General features: G+C 38.6%; 1 protein-coding gene across 1 annotated transcript; it reads left to right on the forward strand.

Moving 5' to 3' along the window:
- The first annotated feature begins 3,075 nt into the window (after nucleotides 1-3,075).
- LOC117253439 (EEIG family member 2) lies at nucleotides 3,076-25,347 on the forward strand. The gene is made up of 11 exons (XM_033620875.2): nucleotides 3,076-3,365; nucleotides 8,178-8,298; nucleotides 10,590-10,619; nucleotides 11,055-11,171; nucleotides 11,652-11,698; nucleotides 12,666-12,760; nucleotides 16,916-17,014; nucleotides 18,282-18,516; nucleotides 19,909-20,045; nucleotides 20,923-20,992; nucleotides 22,377-25,347. The coding sequence occupies exons 1-11, from the start codon at nucleotides 3,220-3,222 to the stop codon at nucleotides 22,417-22,419; spliced, it is 1,140 nt and encodes a 379-aa protein (XP_033476766.2). The 5' UTR covers nucleotides 3,076-3,219; the 3' UTR covers nucleotides 22,420-25,347.
- Nucleotide 25,348: the final 1 nt, after the last annotated feature.

Here is a 25,348-nt window from a genome sequence, read left to right on the forward strand (position 1 = left end):
GCGCGCGCAAATATGCATATTCATATAGAGTATGGCTAGTCCTCTCACAGTGGGCTCCAGTGGAGGCAGTCTGATTCAGCTCAGTGAGTCATACACACAAGAATCCAGCAGCTGCTCCAGGCATAACAAATTCACAAACTTTTTTAATTAAGGGTCCGTTGCTTTGTGTATGGAGGCTGACTGATGCCACCCAGAAATACAACAACAGATCAGTAGCATGTGATGATGTGAAAAGTTTTTTATAACAGGTTTTTCCCTAGTGTTAGTATGTACATAAACATGTTATAACAAGATAGATATTGTTATAACCAGAAAAGTTTCTTCTTAGTGATCTACTTTGAGTCCCATCTTAAAACATGCTTTTATCGGACAGCCTTTCCTGATTTTCCTTGAGTTTTAAGTTTACTTAAACTGTCTTTTATTTCCTCTGTTTTTCTACGCTGAAGTGTTTTATCAGTCCTTTTAAAAGTTGTTGTTTTCATGTCTTGTCTGTTTTAATTATTGACATGTAAAGCACTTTGCTACTCTGTTTTGAAAAGGGCTTTAGAAATAAAGATTATTGTTGTTATTATTATTAGGCTATAATGTGATAAGTAGGTCATAAAAACAATTAAATATTTTGTTGTAACAGGAAAAATAACAATAAACATTCCATGTTGTACCGTGATAATGATCTTTTATTATTTTTATTTTATTTTATTTTATTTTATTTTTATTTTTATTTTTTCTGGTGTGGCAGCAAGGAGGAGAGATGGATACGGGGAGGGAGGTAGAGAGTCCATGGATGTCCCACAGTTGGCAACATAGAAAACTGAAAATCTGATTAATCTCTTAAATTCTGTTTTCCATTTTTGACCTTTGCAAACTCATATTGTATACTTCAGAACTTTATGAAATCCCAAAAATGCCAGATATATCCAGGTGAAGTTTTGAGAAAACTTTATAAAATTATAACTATATATACCTATGCCAAATTGTGCAGGTTTATGCATAGCTTGAATATATCTAATTTTGTCATCTAAATATTCAAAGTTCAAAGTTAAAGCTCTATTGTAATGATACAATACAGGATTGTGCATTGCAATGCAGTTGCAACCCCTTTATTGCTACACACAGAATGTGCAAACTAATATTCAAATATTTAATTGTATATTATTTATCATAATATATCTTCAGAGAATAGATAATATTATTATATTAATATATAATAAACACACACAGAAATATGCACAGTATGTGCAATACAAGTGTAACAGAAGTGATATAAATTCTGGTTTAAACAGAAAACTTTGGTTATAGTGGGAATGAGGGTAGTGCATATAGTAATATGCAAAAGCAGCATTTTTTATTTATTAATGTGGATCCCCCTTAGCCACTGCCATGGCAACAGCTGCTCTTCCTGCGGTCCACACATCAGCATTTTCCACACGACTTCACTAAAAAAATGAATTAAAGTGAAAAAGAAAGTGGCTTGAAAAGTGCAGTTCAGTAAGAGTGTTATTGTAATTCCTATATTGTACCACGAGGTGGCGACAAATGTTACATAACAGCAGCTGGTTTCACTTTGTTGTTATAATCTGTACAATCAGTGCTGCTGTTAGTCTGACTGACCGCCAGGGGGCGATGGAGGAGGGAGGCGGGCTTTACTGAGCGCCATCAAGCTCATAACTGTCATTTCTGTACATCCGTTTAATACTCATTTATTTCAAAATAAAAGCAGAGACAAAGACAAAGTTTCAGTCAAAATGTTATTAAGTCTACAGTGGAAAGGAAGTACATATAATGAGTACTGTATTTAAGTACGAATTTGGGGTGCTTGTACCCTGCTTAAGTATTTCCATTTTATGACCATTCCATTTCTACTCCAACTGGCTACATTTCAAAGGGAAATATTCTTGGCCCTATCTTTTAGGCTACTCCACTGCATTTATTTGATAACTTTAGTTAGCCTATCAGATATCAGTATCATTTATGAACACGAAATATAAACCAACTAATCAATTCATTATGACATATTATTATTGCATAAGCTTTCCAGCAGTGCATAAAGTAATTTTAACTAGCCCACACTTTACCAGCTGCAACATTAAAATGATGCAGACATTAATGCATCAGTAATGAATCTAATAAAAAACAAAAAACATAGCCTACGTTATTATGAAATGATGAGTACTTTTACTTTTGGTACTTTAAGGAAAGATTGATGCTAATACTTTACCTATTTAAACCAAGTACATAAACAAAAATCAAAGTCTGAATGCACGTAATTTAACTTTATTTCAGACATAGAGGTCCATATTATAAAAAATAATCTGTTCAGTTAAAGGGGAACACCACCTAAATTAAGAACTCCAGTATGTTATTTCCATGGCCTTGGAAAGCTCAACCAATATTTTTATACTTAAGCTACTCCCTCACAAAGACAGAAAACAGAGAAGTAAGTCTCAAACTTGAGATTTCATAGGGTATGAAGTCTGGAGCTGCTTCATAGACAATACATGGGATACTGGACTCATAGATTCTTTGCTTTCTTTGTCTTAATACCCAAACAAGCTTTATTCTATTGTGGTGTCCTCAGTTCTGAAACAGAAAATGTGCCCATATACTCAGATTCCCCTCAGTGCTCTCAGAGTCATAACATTTTTCTCATTTAGTTGTCTATGGAGTAGCTCCAGACTTTATACTCTATGACAAAACAGATTTGAGCTGTAGCTTTCTTTAGTTTTTAGATTTGGGAGAGAGTTGCTCTGGTTTACTAATTTTATGTACTGTCTTAGACCACAGGAATAACCAATAGATCATGAATTTTGAAAATGGGCTCAGTTCCCATTTAAGGCTATTATAACTATATTTTAATTGATTAATCAACACATATAATTGTGTATAAAATTCTCCATGACAGCATGTAAGATGGGAACATTGCAACTTTTATTAAAAAAAAAAAAAAAGTACTTCTTTCACCGCTGGTGTTCACCAAAAGGTATTCACAAAACTAATATTGATGGGTTTCAAAGCATATCATTTTATTTTGAAAGCTGACAACAGGAAGTAGCTCTTCTTCATCGCCTCGGTGAGTTTCACAGTTTGACTGACTGTTGTTACCAGCAGCTTCACCACCCTCCCACAGCACGACACTGTACCTTTACTACAACACAATGGGACTGTAATGTCAGCGAGGGGCGAGACTAGAGCATCTTGTGTGCAGCATTGAATGTGTGTATGGATTTAATGATGATGAAAAAGAAGAAATTCAAGTTCAAGGTGGATTTTGAGCTGGACGAGCTCTCGTCGGTCCCCTTTGTCAACGGTGTCCTCTTTTGTAAAGTCAGGCTGCTGGACGGCGGGTTCTCGGAGGAGTCTTCTCGGTGAGGATGTGTTCATACAGTCATAAAAACATTGAGTGTACGTGCTTCTCTAAAGCCTGCAGCTTAAGTCAGGTTAGCAGCTTTAGCCTACCATGATACACTACTAGCTAACCAGCTAACACGCTACATGAGTACCGTTAGAAACCAGCTAACGTCAGTCATTTAAACGGTGTTTCTGTTGTTCAGATTTAACATTACCGTCCAGTCAAGTCTGTTGTATCAGCTGAGGCAGAACTGTAAACGCCATGTTAGCGCAGACTGGAGCAAACAAACTTTAGCATGTCTGATAATTGGTACTCTGAATTATCCACTAATTAGTTGACAGTTTTCCGTGTTCAAGAGGACATGGGGTTACATTTCACAGGCTAACTTCCTCGCTGGTTGTGGAATTGATTACTGGGCTATGAGCAGCCAGCTGACTTGTCATATTCTGCCACGAAGCTGAATATGACTCCTCTGTCAATTGTTGCTTAATCAATAGCGTCACTAATGTCCTGAGCTATCTCTGCCCCCTGTTTGGTCATAAAGTTATCACTGAGGCAACTGTGTGTGCTTTGTCAGCCTGTTAGTGATTATAACTGATCAGGAAAATGCAAGGACAGTGCACTGTTGTAAAAGTCATATGCAGTAAGAAAATGCTGTCCCAAATAATTCCTGCTTAGGTCAACTCAAACTGTAATATTTTTGCTTACACTATAAGGCATAAAAAAGAAACTGAAATTATGGGTATTAAATTGTATGTACTGTTGTGCATGACAGGAAATTACCCCATTCCCCTGTCAGTCACTTTGTGTTCTGCAGCAGTGTCATGATAATGCTGTTGTCAAGTTGTGACAGGTAAAGTCATCTCCAGTGTTACCTGTTGTGAGCTGTCATAAGTAAAAGTTCAACTCTGCGCTTAATCTATAAAGAGGAAAGCTTTTAGGGCTGCAATCATTTTCGTTATCGATTGATGTACAGATTATTTCCTGGAATAGTCAATTAATCATTTGGTTTATACTGTGTCAGAAAATGCCCATTACAACTTTGCTTTTTTGCTCTCCCAACAGTGTAATACAGTTATTTGAACTATAACACGTAAAGACAATGAAAAGCAGAAAATTCTCACAATTATAATATAATATAATATAATTATTAATAATATCAATAGTTGCAGTTTAAGTTTCTGTCAATTATTTAGCCAAACTACATAATCATTGCAGCTTTGGTCCGAATCACAAAGATATTCAACTCATTATAGAGGAAATTATTCCCATTTGGAAGCTGCTGCCGATTCATTTTCAGCCTTTTTGCTTCAAAAATAACGTAAAGAATACATTAATGTGTTGATTCATTTCTGTTGCTAGACTAATCTATTCACTGACTTATTGTTTCTGCTCTAGTTAAAAATATTGTCATATATAGCTGGGAGAACAAAGTGATAATGTTTGAGTTCAGATACCGATACCTGTATCTGAAATGCCTCCAATGCTGCCTAAAATGTCTGATCAGGTGAGTATCGCAGTCTATGCACCAATCAGATACCACGTAATTTATTAAAAGACTTGAAAGTAGTTTCACACCCAGATATAGATGTTAGTTATCCCCAGAAGTCAATTATTTTGGCTGGCACTTATTTTGGCAACTACTGTTTTAGAGCAGCAAAGATGGAATTGATCTCTGATAAATGTTGTTACATTAGCTGTTTGCAAAATGTCAGCAATTTGTTAATATTTTACACTGGAAAGTCCCATCATGTCACATCCATACAGGGTTAGTATACAGCTATTCATATTTTTTATATATATAATTTTTATTTATTGTTATTATTTTTTAATGCACAGTATCAGATCGGTACTCAGTAACGTCCGATATGCAAGTGTAAGTATTGGAATTGGTATCATGATTAAAAAAATGGTTTCAGAACCTCTCTAGATAATGATGGTGGTAATATAATATGTTTGATGTTTACACTGAAGTGGTTGTTAAAAGGAACTAGAAGATGGGTTACCAGATAACTGGTCATGAAAGGAAATGATCTTATGCCCATTATTCAGAGTCACGCTGCAGTCCACAGCAGTATCATGATAATATCGTTATTGCTGTCAAGTTGAAGCAAGCAGAGACAGTCATCTCCTTTGTAACCTGTTTTGGGTTTCTGCTCATAAATTAGACCGGCTTCTAATGTTGCAGTAAGGGAAAAGCATTGTTTTGGAGCGAGGCTGTAGGGATTAGATGGCTTCACCCTGATTATATAACAAGCCCTCTGTTTGCTCTGCAGTAAGTAGCTCTCATGAAATGGCTTGATAGAAAGGCCAAGTGTGTCGGACTTTGTGAATCAGGATTTTTCTGAGGTCATGACATGGGGGCATTTTAATATAGCTATTATTTTCTTTGTACATTTTGTCCCATGTGAGCAGCCACTGCAGCCGAGTTAAAGCGATGAAACACTGTAAGAGGGTTCTTTAATCTCATAACCCAGACTTTGAAGTTCATACGGGTGATGTTCTAATTAAAACGTCTTGATCTGGCTCTGACATTTTCAGCTAGCAGAGTTCGTAGTCACTAACTGAGTGTTGTTAGATTACATTTTTCTGCAGCAGTTTGATTTATGAAACTCTCAAACTTCAGTGTTTCCTCTGACACTCTTTTGAGTCATCCCAGCTGTGAGTGTGAGGGAAGTGCAGATTGTTGTTTTATGAGCCTTTCTTTTCCTTTGGTGTGGCTTGTCATCAGGACTGCACCATTGTTTCTGCCAGGAACAAGTTTTCTTTGTTGTATGAGTTTACTTTTTTGAAAGTGTAACAATTTAGGGACAAATTCAGACTTGGATCTTTTCGTTGCAGCCAGACAGTTGGAAACCCTGCCCAAAATTCATGTCAGAAAGATCTACTTTCTGTGTAACTATGTGTTCATGAGAGTTTGTAACTGCAGCTGCCTTCTAAAAGGACAGCAGCTGTAGTTAAACAAGATATCTGACCCATGTATAGAGGTGAGAGTGATGACCTCCGCTTGTGCTTAAAGGCAGACTTACATACTCACTGATAGGATTTTGCTACGCTGAGAAGTGCTGTGATTTATAGCTAGTACATGCAATCAGGCTAGAATTCCCGGAGCACATAGTGTCCAGCTGGCTGGGAGTTCACTCTCTGGAATTTATCAACCAGAGGATGAAGTCAACGTTTGTAAAAACATTAGTCACGCATCTGCTGCTTTTTATTTATAGTGAGGCAGGGATGCAGAGCACATCTTGTGCCTATATGCTCAGTCAGTCTTAACCATCTTAACGGGGATTTGTACACCCTGTTAATCGTTTAAATCTTTTGTCGTCAACACTCTTTGCACTACATTGTTAAGTGTCTTATCCCTCAGCTTTTAAATCAGAAATGGTGGCAAAAAGAGACAAACTTTTGTAACATTTATGACTTGTTGCACCGTATTAAAGAGGAAAACCATCAGCTGCGCATCTAAATGAATGGCATGTGCTGTCTTGACAGAAGGGAGTTGGTTAGGTGAGTGGGAGAGGAGAGGATGCCAGTGAAAGAGAGGCCATCTGGGGTATCGTAATGCTGCCCACGCATACACGCTCTTTTCTCTCTCACTTCGTCTCATCCCCTCACTCAGAGCAGGCTACACCTCACTCTCATTTTACCCTCTGGTTATTGGCCGGGGATGTGTGTGTGCACGCGTTTCTCTTTCACTCTGCTGCCAAAATGAGCCACACCTGCCGCCATAACCTTTGGATTCAGCAGTCAGATGAATCAATAGGTGAAAACAGGACTGTGATTAATTAGCTCTTTTTATTAAGTGGCCAGAAAAATCCGAGGATAAGCACATAAGCTTGTATTGGCAACTTAAATCAGTAGCTTTAAGCAGGGTAGAGATGTGAGAATTGTTAATCCAGCAGTCATTCAACCCAAATGGCTTTTATTGTTAAATAATAATGATATTAATATGAATGAAATTAAAATGTGCCTCTACATTTTAGGGATGTGTGATCAGGACCGTTGAAAACAGTGACAAGGCAGGAAATTATTGATATATATCAAAAAATGTAATAAAAACAAATCATCTTTGTTGAAAATCTTTTTTTTTGTCTTGAATGCTGTCTGGTTGTGGATTTATTATTCCCAAAGCAATACTTTTGTTTTGGTACAGTTAAAAAACTTTTCTTGATAACATGCTTTTAAGAATATTAACATTTCTTTTCAAAGCCATGATTGCATTTTACAAATAAAGTCAAAGTTGTCAAATGTTTAATGTCGGGCTGAAGCAGCCGTACAAATACAGTCCACAATTAATAAAGTTTTTTTATTTTGCAAACTTTTATTACTCAAAGAGTGAGTAAGCAAGACTGTCAAACAGTTCAGATATTCAATAACAGGCTTTGAAATTTGTTTCCAATAATCTGTGCTATATGGACACATTTTAGTCAGAGCTAGAAAAAAGTATTGACGTTTGATACCTACGTGTGTTATTGGTTAATTGCTTTGTCATTTTTGTTTTATTTCGATAAACATTGTTTTCCATGAATAGTATACGATGCATTAAAATTCTGGTACCGGGCCAAACAGTCAATCAGGGGTTATAATGTGAGCTGTCCAAACCACAAAAGGAAATGATCCAGCTTTTCAGCTGGACAGAGACATGCTGTACAAGGAATAAAATCTCATGTGTCCACGAGTGTTTCCACCAGTCTCTACTTGCATTATCTGAAGCTGTCTAACATCATGTTGTAAATTAGCCTTTTAGAGCCCAACATGCACCACATGCACAATACATGCACATCTGACCTGACAGAGTGCTTAACGTTTTTGTGATGTCCCTTTACAGGGAGCCAGTGCAGGCCAACTGTGTTCGATGGAGGAAACGGTTCTCTTTCCCCTGCAAGATGAGTGCCAGTGCAGGAACAGGTGTACTGGACCCCTGTGTGTGTCGCGTGTCTGTCAGAAAGGTACAGTATGTCGCTACTGAGCTCCACACTATAGACATACATATTATCTACATAGTTTTGTTGATCCACAATCAGATGTGTTGCATGTGAATGTACAAGGTTCAGGTTGAAGATGCATCAGGGGAGGGGTTTCTGCAAAAACAAAGGCTTCTGTTCTCATTGTGAAAATGAGGCTGCAATAAAGAGGAGCACCTCATCTTTTTTTTTGCTGTGTCTGGGTTGAATTGTGGTATTGGTTACATCCACAGAAACTTGAGAGTGAAATGTGACCTCTAAATCATAGTTAGCAAGCACAGCATTCTGAAGAAAACAGACTCATCACTGTCAAATCTTCAGCCGCTCATCCTCTAGTTGTCTTTCAACATTTAGCGTTACGTGAGTGTGCTCTGTGCTCTGCTTGTTTACTCGTGTCATGTTACATTATTTTTAGGGATATAAGGGTATAAAAACAGCAGTATAAAAAAAGGAAATGGATAAGCCTGAATTAGCCTTCCTGGTGAAATGTGTCTTATGTTTCCACATTGTATCTGTAAGCTATTTCTGGTGTGCCCTGCCCTCTTTGTTTTAGGACACTGAGCATGTCAAGTACCCAGAGAAACCTTTGTTATTTTGCCTTCACTGGTGGCTCCCTTTGGTATTGAACTTTAAAAGGTCAGACAGTTGCCTCTTGCTAGTATCTGGAACCAACAACAAAATTTTCCAGTGTAACACTGATGTTATTCTTCTGCTGATGGAAAGTAGCAAATATGTAATATTTATGGTTACAATTACGGTAACCAGCCCGGTATTTGGTTAGTAAGTTATAATGCAGGGTTTTCCTAAAAATACATGTAGACTCAGGCAACAGTAATCTCTCTCAATCATCACTTATGACGCACTAGAAGTGTGTTGCGGTGTATTTTTCTGCAGAGACTCTGCTCTCTGCCCTCTGTCTGTATTTTCTTATTATTTTGCTGTGTTTGGGACACTCCTGGGCACATGTGCAGGTGAGGTCGGGACTTTATAAAAAGGTAGTGACCAGGTGCTAGACCATAAGCAGCAGGCATCCCAGAGGAAGCTACAAACAGCACAGATAAAAACATGAATATAGTGAAGCAGAACACCAAATGGACAAAGCTTGTTCCAAAACAGGAGTGAATGTGCTTTAACGAATTCCTACATAGTATACCTTTTAGTTCAATGCCTTGAATGTGGACACATGACCACCAGGACTGTAGAGTCTGAATCAGTATCTTTACTTTGATATGCTAGTATCCAAAACAACAACTTCCTACTCCTACTCCCACGTCTGCTCCTACTTTATCTCCTACTCCTTCTCCCACGTCTTCTACTCCTACTCCTACAAGGAACTTTGCCTTTCTATGTATAAAAATAAAACTTTGCAAAGAGATCCAGTCCTTTGCTGAACTTCCTCAGCAGCCACTGTGGCCTTTTAGTTCTGCTGGTGATGCTACAGCAACTGTCTAAAGTTTAAAATTTTGATAATTCATGACAAATAAGCCGTACGTGCTACGACTCACCAAAATGTAGCCCCAGTTGAGCAGAAATGTTCAGATGCAGGAGTTGCAGGATGAAGCTGCCTTAAGAAGTCCATCATTCTGTTTCTCTCAAAAACTGTAAAACTAATTACTCTATCTCATCCCACACATTTTGCTCAATGGACACCAAACTCAATACACAGCATCTTCAGACTAACCTCCACAAAAGATCCAGCTAGATTTTTTAATCCTCAAAAATTGAGGCCACAGTGCATCAAAATATTTAACTGCAAACAGCTACTGCAAATTCTTGCAAAATGAATCTCCAGTGTTCACGAAAAAAGACAACATTTTGATGTCAGAGAAGATGTACTGTGGTAAATTCCTGAATTCCTGAAAACTCAATTTTTGTGATAGTTATAGTAGTCAATGGAAATAAAAGAATCTTTAACCACCAGTCTCTCACTTATGGAGCAATCAGTCTTTGTAAAAATAAATTACAAACATCTCTTTGTTGTCTAGAGGAAGTACAAAATCCGTCCTTGCAACATGCAACCCTGCTCACTACTTAGGTCACAATGTGAAGCCAGTCTATAGATTCTCACTTGGCAGGTAGCTCAACAATATCATGACTTTCTTCCTCAAATGCCCGGCCCTGACTCACTATAATTAAACTAGTATTTTGGAATTCAGATAAATCTCAAACACATTAGATAGTGATCACTAATGTTTTGTGTTTTCAAGCATTAGTCGAGTATTTTAAACTTTTTTGTGCAACGTTTTAATGTAGATGTTTGTGCTTCTCTTTTCCAGGAGCTGAAAGGTGGAAAGGCGTATGCAAAGGTAATTCCCCACATGTCATCCAACCCCCATCCCCTAACCCAACCTCCAGGTCACCTAGATTTACAGTAAGCAGCCATATTTATGTAGATAGCCATGTGTGCCCATACCAAACAGATGGCCTTCACTGCCTGCAGGTTGGCTCATTATGTCATGTGTTCTCGCTTTCACTGTTTGAAAGTAATTATTTATTGAGCATGCTAAACCTCTTCCTGTGGATGTTCTAGACTAGATAATATTGAAATTGTAGAAGATTACCAGCTTGTTATTGACGAACAAGTTTCAAAATGTGTGAATATTGTTCAGTTTCCCTGAAGTTTCTCTCATGTCCTGACTGCTGTCATGTCACATCCAGAGATTGTCACAGTGCTGACTCAGCCAAACATTAGTCTCCTGAGAGGAAACAAAGTTCACCCACTGTCATTCTTTCTCCTTCAGCTTGGTTTTGCAGATCTGAATTTAGCAGAGTTTGCTGGCTCAGGGAATACAACCCGCAGATGTCTGCTGGAAGGCTACGATACCAAAAATACTCGCCAGGATAACTCCATTCTCAAGGTAACATTGAAGCTACGGTAACCACATCCACACCAGTCTGACCTGATGTCTTTAGGGGGCAATCTTGGTGTTACAACACAGGCGTTTTTCTCAACAAGGAAGTAGGTATGGAAAAAGGTTTTTCCATAAACATCTAGGATTACTCACAACGACCACAAGGTTACCAGGTAGTCCATTAGATTGTAGCCAGAAATAAACCATTGAAGAAGAAGAGCGCTTTCAACTGTGGATAATATTTGGCTAATGCAGCCATTATCTGCTTTATTTCATCTAACAGCCCCTAATATGTGACAAAACAAAAACTACAGTTCTTCAGTGAATTTTGGAGGGTTTGGATCTTATTGTTGGAATAAATTATAACTATGCTTGAACCAAAAACACCTTTTCCTGTCTGTCTTTAAACTAAGAACCCATGCTAATGGAAACCTTGAATGCAAGTCAAACCTGAATTGATTAACAAGTCTCCTCTTCTTTTCATAGGTTATCATCAGTACGCAGCTCATGTCAGGAGATCCCTGTTTTAAAACGTAAGTCAAAGTGATATTTTTCAGTTTCAATATGGCTTAAAATCTGCTTTGGTCCATATTAAGTCAGTCAGGGTTTGTGTCAGCATTCAGACATTTTGGATTCCTAACCATACAATTTCAGTTGGATTAGAAAGCCATTTAATTGCTTAAGTTTTTGGTTTAAAAAAGCGCGTGAATTGAATTATTCTCGTGCCTATGCTCGACTTTGTACTTGCCCAGATTTAGATATTTACAGTCCCCGAAGCCAAAGCTAACTGACCTGGAGCAGATTGTGATTTAAAGCCTCTTTGTTCTGTCAGAACCCCCCCTCTCTCTCCCTACATTTCCTGTCTGTATCTCCACTACCACTATCAAAAAAGGCAGAAGTGTTAAAAAAAAAGATACTGTATTATGCGCCAAAGTTATGACATCCAATCTGCTGCTGTAATCTGCTGCTGATTGCATTCGTTCAGGAGCCGATCCAAGAATACTGCCGTAGGTGTGGTACCGACAGCTCTCATGACTGTGCTGCGTCAGACTTTGTCAGGCTTGGGAGAGTTTCATGGGAATGAAACGATGCAGAATAACCCAAGCCTAAAGAGCAAGCTAGTGTTCTAGTTCCAGCAGAAATATGATTTGCAGTGAAAATATGTGTCTGTACAGCACGAGAAATGCTGCTTCACCCAAGGGCAAATTCGACCTAAATATTATTCAGTAGCCTGTATGATTATGCCAAAAGCTGTGTCTCCTTTTATCGTAGCTTGTATTTAACGAGTATCTCCAGTATTCTCACTTATAGCCTTAGCTGAATGCTATTCTGAATTATGACCGAACTTTATGTTCTTACTCTTGATTAGTCTTTGTTTTAATCCTCCCTCTCCCATGCCTTCCTGTTTTTGTCTTTCACCTTGTTTTATATTTTTAAACAACTGACACATTGAAATACAAGACAGGAGAAAAGGCCTCATTGTCTTTCCTCTGTCACCAGGCCTCCCTCCACAGCCACAGTGATCGGGATCCAGGGTGATGGAGAGAGCCTGCTGGAGGAGAGGAGAGGAGGGGACTCACAGAAAGGCTGTTCTGGTAAGAAGAATCACGCCACATTACACTCCTGTGCTCTGCTTAGTCATCCTGTTGGCTTTTCCAAACATTTCCAGGCACCTGATGGAGCACACATTAGCCATCCCATTGCATGCTGACTGCTGAGCCAGTGCTGGGTTTGGAGTTGTTTCACTTTTACCCTTGTGTTCTTACGTAAGGGATAATGTACAGCGTCCTGCATCACCCTGTCAGGGTTCATTTATCAGTAATGACCAGCTTGCTGTACATTATCACACTTATTATACAGCTACTTACTAAAGAAATCAATAATTTGACACAAAATATTGATTTAAAAATGATTTTATTGCTCCCGCTAAGTGTCTATGATCAGAACTGCATCCATAGCAATGGTCTGTCATCCCTAGAAGTGGTCTGCTATTCAGAAATAGTAGAACATAGAGTGCCGTGCAAGAAATGTATCTGACAGATACTGTAACAACTTTGACGTTTCTTCTATCTGCTCTCCTTTGCTATGTGAAGTGCCTGTTAATAACTGGTACAGCAAAAATTATCCCTCAGACATTTTGACTTGTAATCACAAGGCTGAAACAAGTTTTCATTTTGGTTAGACACCAATCTTCATAGCTGTGTAAACTCACTGAGCATGAGTAGAGGAGCATGACCTCATCACTTGTCATTGTTGTAGAATCAATTTCTATTACAAGTCACTCTGTATCTAGCAGATCTAACTAGCAGTGATAGATTTAGATTAATAGTAATTTAGTTGCATTTATAATCTCAGAGTGGTTATAATCCAAGTTTACCAGCCAAATTCAGATTAGGGGAGGGCATAGTTTATCTTCAATAGTACCTTCTGATGCTCTATTACCTAAAAAAATGCTTTATAACACCCTCGGAATTTAACACAAAGTAAATGTACATCACTTACAAATTTAACTATAGCATAACCTCTAATTTACCTGCCCCCTTGACATATATCCACCCCACCCCTGTGTCCACACCAATTTTGAAACCACATCTGTTCCTTTGCCACTAATACAAACCAACCACTGATCATTAAAAGTTTCACCCAAGTAAATGAGTGAAAGGCTTCTATTGTGAAACAGCTACAAGAGAGAAAGCCTTATGTGTCAGAGTTTAGCCACTTGCATGTAGAGGAAAGTGCAGACCAGCAGTTTTTTTTTTTATTGGCGTACAGTTTTATTAGGTTACCAGGTGACAGGCATGTACTTCAGGTTGGTTGTTAACCTCCAGCACATCAAGACAAACATTAATGTTAAAGTGCTGTCGTGTGGAAACTTGATTGTGCATCATTTTTGCAGTTATTCTTCTAATTTTATGGAAGCTAACCTCTAGTGTATTTCTTCCATTATTGCAGGCAAGTTTAGTTTAGCTTCGGTTTATTTTGGTCATTTTCCAACTTCTACAACTCAAATATACACAAGAAAAAAAATAATAACTATAATAAGTCAATACTTTTAAAGCATCAACAAACCAAAGCAGGTTTTGCTGAACTGAAAAGGTGTAGGCTGAATCCTCAGCTGATTGCACCTACTGTTTTACATTAATTGTTTGGCACTGTTCTCTTTGGATCAGTTCATTTGTCAAGCTGCAGATGTTGATCTGATAACTTGTGTCTGATTCTTCTCATTTGTGTGTGCATGTGCGCTCTCCAGCATCATGCACTCATACTTCATAGAACTAATATCTCCCATTCAGCGCTTAAAAAATGTTTCTCTTCCAGCCACCCCTTTCTGCTACATTTCTCTTTCCTGTTTTACCCCTATCTCTCTTGTTCTGTGTATGTTTGTCCATGTGTGAACACATTGCAGTGCTGAATGCTTGTTCCTCCTGGAAGCTTCAGAGTGTAGCGCAGCTCTTTCATGTATAATTTAAACTAGCTCTCTTTTAGATTATCCACAATCTGCTCTGACCCTGTAGGCTCTTACATGGTTAAAAATAGGAGTGTGTGCAAGTCTGTCTAGAGGGGGTTGTGTGTTTGGATGAGCACACCATGTGTGTGTTTGTCTGCTGAAGATGATGCTCTTTCCCATCAGCAACATCATGCTTTGGCTGTGCATGTTTGCAGTGTTGGGTGCAGGTGCTTCCTGTGTGTGAGTAGTATCCAAATTGCAGATCAAGAGCAATTATGTTGTATTATTTTTTAGATTAATTTTTTGTTAGAATATATTCCTGTATGCATATCTTTCAAGACAAGTATGAGTGTGACAAATAATTGCGATAGTTTGCTAACCCTTAGATGCACAGGACACTAGAAATTACAAGTATTCATAAGTGGGTCAAAATGACCTGCATCAGAATTACAACTAGGGCTATGCAATAGTGATATTATATTGATACCAACCTGGACAGGACTGTAATTTCAAAAGTTGTCCTCTTTGTTTTAGGTTCATAATAAATACATGCAATCTTTATTTTTGAATTTTGCATTTTAGAGTGTAATCGCTGCACTGCTACATGTGCAGAAACCAAAATCAATATGGCCTTCGCTCTCATAATATTCTACAAATGCTGGTTCCAAGGGTGAGAACAGAACTCTGCCAGAAAAGTTTTAAATATGCTGCCCCTTCGTCTTGGAGTAATCTACAGAGGGATCTGAAATTGGCACAGCTGATCACTGTGGGGCAGTTTAAGTCGATTTTAAAGGATCAAGAAATTAGCTCTTTGAGTCAGTGTAACTGTTCCTAAATCATTTTTAGAAATTATACCCACATCATATTTGTTCTTTTCCCAGACCTTGTACTTCATGTTCATTGCATACTATGGTTTTTATTCATTTGTTGGGTATGACAGTTATATATGTCTGTCTGCCTTGTTGTAACTTGTAACAATGTTTTGTGCTGCCCTCTTGGCCAGGGTCGCTCTTGAAAAAGAGATTTTTAATCTCAATGAGGCTTTTTGCCTGGTTAATAAAGGAGATATATATTTGTTGACCTCAAAGTCAGTTTTAATTGGGCAGTCATTGTCTTCTCATTTTGGAGATATCACAAGCAAAATTTTTTAGGAATATTTGGAATATGACTTGAAGAAAACAGTAGTGGGGTCGTCTTTGGCCCAGCTATGTGTCTGAAGGTTAATATTTCTTGAAATGGTGTCTGTTCTGTGTTGTGTTGCTGAGGCAGAGGCCTTTCCTTCCTTCCCTGCAGACATTTGAACTCTGAACTGTTCTGCTTCCTCACAGCTCAGCATTTTCCAGTTTACCTACTTGACATTAAAACGGTGGCACACGTTTATGATGCTGCATGTGTTTTTAAAAAGGCTCAGACATACACACAGCTGTACACACAGCACTATCTCAACTGTCAGAGCCGTCACGACTTTGGTTTTTGGGTTTCCTCTGCAGTCGCGCAGTTATTGTGGGTTTCCTTTAAGTTGCAGCACCAGCAAAGCTCCGATACGGTTGTTATCATGGGCAAAATGTAGTATTGAATAAGCAGTTACCCTGCTCTTCCTGGCCATTTCTTCAAATGTGTTAATTTTGCCACAACACAAGCAGAGCTACCACTGTGTTCGGATACTTGCCAACTGTGGTTACTTGCTCATTAACTCAGGGAAGCTGAACAAAGAGACAATGCGCGGGAGGCAGATGGGAGTTTTCTCCATCGCTGTAACTTTTGTCTGTTGGCAGAAATAAGCTACAAATCAACAGCCAGTAACACAATCCAGGTTGTACAGAATATAGATAACTGAGTCTATATCTAACAAGACAGATGGTGGGTTCCTGTCTGTGGCCTTAATCGAAACCAGATCGTGTTTATATGAACAGGTGTTTTATATAGTATGTGGGGCCAGAAATTTCTGGTCACGCCTGACTAACTTGCAAATGAGAGCACAGTGTGTTGACACAACACTTGATCATTTACAAAAGGAACATGTGGTGCTGCATTATCAGGATTTTACTTGATTCAGCTATTTCAGCTTTCAGTCACAAAAAACTGTACCACACACAAATCTGGTGTTTTAAGCTGAGAATGAGCCATGGTATTAAAAAGTTCACAGCGTGGTTTGGCCGGTTACTCTCTGACTATACGTGGAGGCATAAGCAAAGCTATACATGTGAGGTTTTTACTTAATTACAAAAGAACAGACTCTTGTAGAGCTTTCTGGTGTTCATCATGCTGTCTGTCTTTGGTGTTGTTCTTTCTAATCTAACAGAGAGTCGAGAAGGGAAGTGTCCTGTCGTTTCTGATGATCTTGGGGGCTGCGGCCACTCCCGAACGTCCAGTTACGCCAGCCAACAGTCCAAGCTCTCAGGTAGGGGCATCCCACATAAATTATTGTTATTATTTTTCCCCCTGATTCACTGTTGTTGACCTGACATGGATAGCATACAATCAAACAGGCCATTTTTTAACAGATGTAATATGTTAAGCTGGCATGGTGAGTGAAAGAATTAAAACTAGTTGTTACCAGCCTCAACTACGCAACGCATACATATTACTGGAGAATGTTTTTGTGGAAGGTCAAACTGAGAACAGCCTTTGACCAAGGAGGAGGGAAGTGATAAAACAATTTTCCAGTGACACTCCACCAGAACAGTTCAAACCTGAGGCTCGAGTTTCCATTACAGGCAGATCAGATGACTGTAATGAAAGATCGGAGGAAGTAGAGACATGCACTGAGATCAGTTCTAATGGCACTCTAATTTTGAATTTAAAAATGTTATTTCCTGCCTCGTTATAGTGTGTGGGCAGTTTGCTCTTCAGTCGCTGTAATGAACTGATGCTCTGAGATACACATCAGTACATGGTTGAATCAGGATTAAAACATGTCAGGGTGCAATAAGGCAGATAAAATCAGACAATTAAAATGATACAAACACTAAATTGAATATCCAACAATAATGATAATAATAAGACAGAACCGAATGCTAGCATTATTAAAATACTTTTTTTAAAAAAAAAACAAGTTTTGAGAAATGATTTAAAAAATACTGAAAGCCTCAGATGTCTCGTCCCTGTCATGACTTCCTGCAGACATGAACAGTTCGAATGTGTGGGTGTCGCTGCACAACTCTGCTGAACTGATAAATCTTTTAACACATTGGAAGTTGCAAATCTGCTTGACAGCACAGCAAAGTGGGTTTTGCAAAAAAAAAAAAAAAAACCTGCCTAACATGAATAGCAGATTATTGACTTGTCTTCCATTAGTAAAGCAATTATTATTAAAACTTTTTTTGTGCATACATGAAATGCATAATATTTAAATGGAGATTAGACCCCTGGTGCTATTGCTATGTAAATATACAGTATAATATTATGAATGCATCCCTTGATTTCTCAGGGCATACAGTTTGTCAACTACTGATAAATCATGGTGATAGTGTAGTATAGTGGAGCATTTAGCAGCTAAGGAGCCAAATATTTACTGCAGGAGCTGGTAGAGACCAAAAACAGAGCTGCAAGAGAGTGAATACCTGACTTACATTCAGTGGCCAAAAAAAATCTGTTACTGCAGATTTGAGAACTGCTACTGTATTGTACAAGTATTATTTTATGAAACCATTGCCCATCTCTCTCAGGCTACAGCACAGGTCACTCCCGCTCCTCCAGCATGTCAGAGTTCAGCCACCGGAGAAACCATTCGGTGGGCAGCGCTTCGACGGGCATTGGCAGCATCCCAGAGCCCAGCGAGGACCGGGACAGAGAGTCCAGACCCTGCCCTGCTCTACGTGAACACCCAGTCCCCACCGCCACCACTAGCAACCCAGCGGGTACACCTGTACGCAGCGCCTCATCCTGTGAACGACTCAACAGGTGAATATTTAGGGTAAACAAATAAAATACAATTACTGAAGATGTAATCATTGTCATAGTCCTGTTTAATGAAGAAAGCAGTCTGCAAGTCCAGCATATTTTTATTGCAGGTAATGAGTGCAATACAGAGTAGCTGTAAGTTATTTAAAGAAGTTAACAAACTTAAGATCGCACCTGAGGCTTGGGTCACGTTTCAGGAAGCAGCTGTCATGCAGAGAAAAGCAGTGAGGCAAAGCAGCGGCAGAGTTATATGTGGTTTCATTACGTGGTGTCAACAGACGCTCTGAGTATTTCTAAAATTGTTAGTCATTGTGTTTGTGCAATCTAAAAATGTCCTAACATGAATCAAGCGTAGCAGCTTCTCAAACTCAACACTGAGGATAGTTTTCAGTGTTTTTAGGGCTTAGGTAGCACTTTATATTTAGCCATCCTCTTTGAAGACCAGCTTTTAGTCAGGTGTCAACATGTTTTGCTTTACACAACATTTGGGGTTTTTGAATGAATAGCTAGACATTTTTGGAAACAAGCTTTTTCACTACCTTGCTGACAGTTATATGAGAAAATCTATACTACTTTCATATCTGTACATATGAAAATGAAGCTACCACAGCTTGTGTCTCCACTTGCTGCCTAGCAACCTCACAGTGACAACAAGACTTCAGGAATTGCTTTGGCCAAGAAGTAGTCTGGCTGCTATCTCCTCATGAAACCACAACATTTACACTTTGCTTCTTGTATGGTTTGACAAATTAGATATAATGTGTTAATTAGTGAGGTTCAGAGGTGCTGCTAGGCTTAGAGGACAGGCTCTCTGCTTTCTTCCTTCCAGCCTTTTTGCTAAGCTAAGTGGCTACATCTTCTCATCATATTTACCCACAGACATGAGAGAGGCATACATGTTCTCATCAAACTCTCAGCAAGAAAGTGAATCTGTATTTTACAAAATGTTGAATTGTCCCTTGGTTTTGTTCAAAGACTGCTCACATATGCACAACAATCAGGAAAAAAAGTAGACGTCATAGTTTCTAGTCTTGGTAACAAGATGAGGCTGGTTAAAAAACAAACTGCTCAGTGAGTAGTAGTGGAGGAAGAGAAAGTGGCCACTTAGCCACAAATGTTTGCAGTAGTTTTGCTATATTATGAGCACTAAGTAGCACTTACAAGTTTGTGCCTGCTACCAGGAAAAAAAAAGTTTGGTTACAATGAGTCAACTGACAACAGGCATCATTTCCAGCCGCTCAGATGGAATCCCTCGGCTCATGGGTTGACCTCATCCCTGCTTAGCAGTAAATGGGATGTGGATTTCATATGAGAAACAGAGTTGTCAGTTTGTGGTTGAAGCCATTAGTGGTCAAATAGATACACAATGACTCATGTACATCCTCCCCTCAGACACCCGGTGAAGCAGGACTCCATGGAGTCTCAGTTAAAGAGAATGGACGACACGCGGGTGGACGCTGACGATGTTGTTGAAAAGATTCTCCAGAGTCAAGACTTTACACCTAGCCTACTGGACTCCAGTACTGAAGGTAGGCTACACATCCAGAGAAACACAAACACACACCTTCACAAACACACTGTTTTCGTCCAGAACAAATTGAGCCTCATATAGGGCTAAAACTTTGGCCGCCAAAAGATAGGGAAAAATTTGTGGACCAAACGACAGAGCGAGCTATTGAGCTGCTGAATGCAGCTAATAAAATTTAACCACACAAACTGACTTGTATAAAGTTATTTTCATGATACATCTATGAATTGTTTTGTCAATGCAATGACACTTAAAGAAAGAAAAGCAGAGAGAACTTTGAAGTAGCTGTAATCACCAAATGTTTGCAGTCAATTTCTAAGCAGAAATCCTAAAAATTAATTCTCAAAGTAGTTGCCAACTAATCAATAAATCAAATTAAGCAATAAGCCATGAGAGACCGGGGTGTACACAGACTTAAGATCAGCTAAGGGGTGTAGGGCATGACGCAGTAAAGTCATAAAAGTAAAAGTATAGTTTGTCAGAAAAACTCCTACTTTTGAAGGACCTAAATTGTTTCTAAATTGATTCATGAACTCCTTACACTTTTAAGCCCCCACAGACACCCTGAATTCATATCAATCAGTCATTAGTTGCAGCCCTTGTCTGGAGCACTACTGTATGTGTTCAATGCACAGCTACTTTGCATAACAATATAATTAACTTGACAGTATTGTGTTACCCCATGAGTCAGTCTGTGTATTTTGAGGAGTAGGACTTTTTTTTTCCTTCCAAGGTCTCATCCAGCTCAAAGCTAGGAAAAGAAAGCTGCTGTCAATAAATGATTATTTTTAGATTGCCTAGCAACTGGCTGCTCCTCATGACAAGATTTATATAGCAGGATGTGGGTGCTCTCCGTACTGACCGAACGTCTGTTTCAGAGGAGGGCTTGCGTCTGTTTGTCGGCCCTGGTGGAAGCACGGCCCTTGGAAGCCATCACCTACCCACCAGGTAAGCATGGAATTTTCTAGTTTGTTTGTCCGTGGGGTTTTTTAAACACGGGTAATCCCGCTAAAACAGGTGATAGACCCCTTTCTCATTCCTAATAGACCAGACTGTCCCTTTCTGTGTGTGGGTATTTTTTGGGGGGGGTGTCCCGTTCAACTTCACGGAGAGGCCGGAGAAAAGGTGAACAGTAGAGAGTAGCACATGTAGGCTTTATCGTCATCTGACAATAGCTGATCAGTTCAGAGACTGAGTCACCCCCAGCTCAGAATGAAACCTCTGCATGTCCTTTTTTGAAAGTGGAAGTTTTTTTGTCTTGATGTTACATTTTGACTCCTTAGACGAGACAGCTATCAGTTTTTAGAGCAGTTCCTCTAAAATGTTTATTGCACATAATGTGTAATCTCAGTTTAAATCATAGAATTAAAATGATGTGAAAGATAATGTTTAATTTATGGTTTAAATTGTCAAAATCAGTAGGCCAATGCATTAATAATTATCTCTATCACTCATGATGTGATTGAGCGCATTAATGGAGCATAATCCCAACAATACTGGAAACTATGTGTTAATATTTATGATGAGCAGGATCGTGGTGCAGCTGCAGAATTTAAGTGAGTTTTTTCTAGTCTATCTAGTCTGAACATGCTTTACCAGACTGTCAGTGGCTGTGTTTTAATTTACAACATGACATAATGCCACTGAATGCTGTTGGGCCAAAGATTCAAATTGAAGTGTGAAATTTAAAATCTTTTCTTTTCAAGTGCAAATCAGCAAACACATTATTTCAGGACAGGATTCAAGGACACTCAAAAGATGCAGTAGGTCAGACAATGTTGTGAATCATTTACTGATATGATGAATTTTTGTGAGACAAGCGGAGCTAGATAAGTAGGGATAATCGCCAGACTTCTGTGCGGGCCATGGTATCAAGATGATACTGCCTATCGAGTCATTGGGGCCAGCCACAGCAGTTTAGCTTAAGCAGATACAATGTAGATATAAGGCTGGGTCAAGCTGCCAAGATCTCTTTGTTTGGGTGGGATTGGGATATAAAAGCAGACTAAACGTAAGTTAGGTCAGGGTTGCAGAATGTTGTCAGATGTCACGGTGCCCAATAGAGTTATAATGGCAGAGTCTGATAGCCACTGTAGGGCCTAGTGATAGGTTAAAACATAGTTTAACATAACAGTGGACTTCCATGGGAATGCTCTTCCAACTTCTGGCACATTTAATTGTGTTTTAATAACAGTTCTGTATTTCAATAATGACCTGGTTTGATGCAGAAAAAGAGGGCATGATATGCATTGTTAGTTGTCAGCTCTACTGAGTGATATGTGGGCCAGATATTACAATGTGTCGCTAATTTTGTCTTTTCTTGTTATCCCAGGGTTGGTGCTGGAGCGTACGAGCAGGTGGTGATAAAGCGTTAGACCTGTAGCCTCTCAGAGGTGGACTGACACTGCTTACATCAAAAATAACTGGAGGCAAGGCTGCGTCAATTTTAATCTGCATTCCTACAGCACACGTTACCTGATCAGCAAAGTGTCTGACCTGATCACTCTGTGAAAGGTTAACATTACAACAGTGCCCTCCTGTGTTCATATCTGCCACATGACACTGTAGCTCCCTGGTAGGTTTTTAAGAGCGAGAGGTAAACTGTCGTTATCTCAGTGTCAACATGCAGATATGAAATAAGAGAAATGACACATTGACCAGATTATTCAAAATAATAACATTTACATAAATGAAACCGTCCACTCCAACCGTCAATCTCTGGGTGTCGATAAGCCTCATCTTTTTGAGGTCACCTGTATCACCAAATCCAATTTAAACTGATAGGAAGAAGAAAATTATTAATCTTTCTCTGTAACAGAGGACACCAGGACAGGCTCTTTGTGTGCATCATCAGAATGAACTGAAATCTACGCTGCGCTGCGATGCGCTTTCAATACATTCCTTTAGTCTCTTAGTGTTTTTGTTAGACTTCCTTTTCAACTAGGATGTTCTATTTAATATTTGCCTATAAGCTGCTAAAAAGCTGTAAGTGTTGGCACTCTGACAACCATCGCTGTTTTGAAGTTGAGAATATTTTACTACAAAGACGAGGCATCAGACTCAAGCTATTTGACGAGTGAGCGCTGACTGTGTGAATGTGTTTGCCATGTGGCAAGACCACTTTTATTAGGCGTAACTGTTATCCTGTTATGTTGGATGAGTGAAAGGATGTGAGATGATCTCTTGTAAGGAGTGCTATATTGGTAAGTTTGCAAAGACAAAATGGGAGAACATGACAATTTGCTGACTTGGTTCTTGTTCTTATTTGTTTGGCTTTCTGCCGAGGGTTGTCCTGCAGTACTAATCTGCCCTACAAAGGCAAAACCCAGTAACAAGTTTTGTTCAAAAATGAGTTTTTAAATCTAACTCTTTTTTTTAATGACATGTGGGTAATCCAATTTCCTCAATTCAGTGTCTTAGCAGATCTCAGTAACTCCATCTTTGCTTTTGACTCTAGTGACACTGATGTGCTTTGGTGTGATTAAACTAACCTCAAGTCACACATTTAAATCTATTAAATTGTAAATTATTTTACAAATTTCACTATAAATGTCATTAATAGATGTACAGACATATGTGCATTCAAATCCTATAATCTGCGGACTATAAATAATCAAAATTGAGTTTATTTTTGTAAACAAACTAGTTGAAAGGATAACAAAGCTGAGCATACACATTTTGTTGTTACATTCTGTGCAAATTCCCCGAAGGTTATCCAAATGCAATGATTGCATAGTTTTCCTTTCTCAAGTTGCTGCTCTCTGCCTTTGTAGGGCAGCAAATAGCGAACATAAAAAGGGGCTTCTATGATGAATATTACTATAGAAGGGGATATATCTAATGCCCAGTGTTTCAGCTATGTATCTATTGTATACTTACGCTTTGCAACGCACCTACATCTTTGTGAGCCGACCTGTTGACCAGGAAGCTAACATCAGTGAACAAATGAAGGATCCTGTGACGCACTAACTAATTAATGTGTAAGGATTGTATAGTGAAGGACTAGTGAAGTAACCCACTGCCATGAAGAAAAATCTCAACAGCACCTGTTTTTAAAAATGCCCAGAGTAATAGTTTTGTGTATGTGTATGTATACCCTGACATCTTAATTGTTTCAGATCAGAGTTAAAACCAGTCTAACTAACCAACACAATCAACACATGAATGATCAGTGAACCTAATAACATAAATCTGCTGAGAGTTTTGAAATCCTGATAGTGTCACGCACGCTCGCTATTTGCATTTCTAGCCTAAAAGGAGATTAAGTGCACAACTTATTTAGTTTATAAGTAAATTAGCCAAAGTACACAACACACTGTTATTACCTGGGACTCTGCAAGGCCTATGCATAATGAGAATATTAGACGCATTATAACTAGTGAAAACAGACTGCACAGTATCTGTAATCTTCTGTCTCCTGTCATAAGCCATAGCAGAGGTAGCATACCTCCTCTTCTACATAAACTCTATACGTATTATATCAATATCTGCACAAGTGTCATCAGTGTATGGTGTTTTAACTATACGTCAGTGTTCTGTTTTTATGTTCCTGTGTTCTGCATGATCAAAACGTCCTTTTGTTAGCTCGCAGAACTTAACACATCTTCATGTTTTTCCTCATTTTGATATTGTGCCATCTCTTATCTGAATATTTCCACATTGAAGGAACAATTTCGCTAATTAGCATGTAGGGAATCATTGTTCTCATTTCTTCCTGTTAAAAGCAGATATCTGCACAGTGTATGATGTAACTGTAGATCTGTGTTCTCATTTTGTGTTTTTACTTTCGGCATGGTTTAAATGTTGTATGTTAAGAAAATCATATCTGTAAAGAAATCATCGTCTTTGTTTTTGAATCTTTCATTGCTGATATTGTGCCATATTTTGCTAAATGTTTTATTGTTAAGAAACAAAGTGTTCTCACTACATAGTTATGACAGTGTTAAGTGTATGATTTATGGCTACCAAATATCAACTATTGGATATTTTTTCTGTTTTTTTTTTTGTTTGTTTTTTTTCCCTTTTTTGATAAAAAAAAAAAAAATCTTTTGTTTTACCTGTGTGACACAGGTATGATTATCTTGGTACCTAACATGTTGTTACAAACATGGTTTCTTCTTCTCTTCTGTGAAGCTGTTGTCTATATAAAACTGTAAAATATATTCTCCTGTAAAGTGACGTTCTGCGCTGTTCTGACACTGTCCAGTGTTTCCTGTTACAGACCAACATTTGCTTCCTTAACAAGTGTACTGGATGCTTCAAATGTGTACCTTGCACTGTTGAATAAAAGTTAAAAGTCTTCAG

Source organism: Epinephelus lanceolatus, chromosome 6 (assembly GCF_041903045.1).
Source record: "Epinephelus lanceolatus isolate andai-2023 chromosome 6, ASM4190304v1, whole genome shotgun sequence".
Classification (NCBI taxonomy): Eukaryota; Metazoa; Chordata; class Actinopteri; order Perciformes; family Serranidae; genus Epinephelus; species Epinephelus lanceolatus.

Excerpts from the sequence above, each read along its gene's own strand:
- LOC117253439 (XM_033620875.2), top strand. The coding sequence starts at position 3,220 with ATGGATTTAATGATGATGAAAAAGAAGAAATTCAAGTTCAAGGTGGAT. Across the intron at positions 3,366-8,177 it reads TTCTCGGAGGAGTCTTCTCG|GGAGCCAGTGCAGGCCAACT; the intron begins GTGAGGATGTGT and ends GTCCCTTTACAG. Across the intron at positions 10,620-11,054 it reads GTGGAAAGGCGTATGCAAAG|CTTGGTTTTGCAGATCTGAA; the intron begins GTAATTCCCCAC and ends TTTCTCCTTCAG.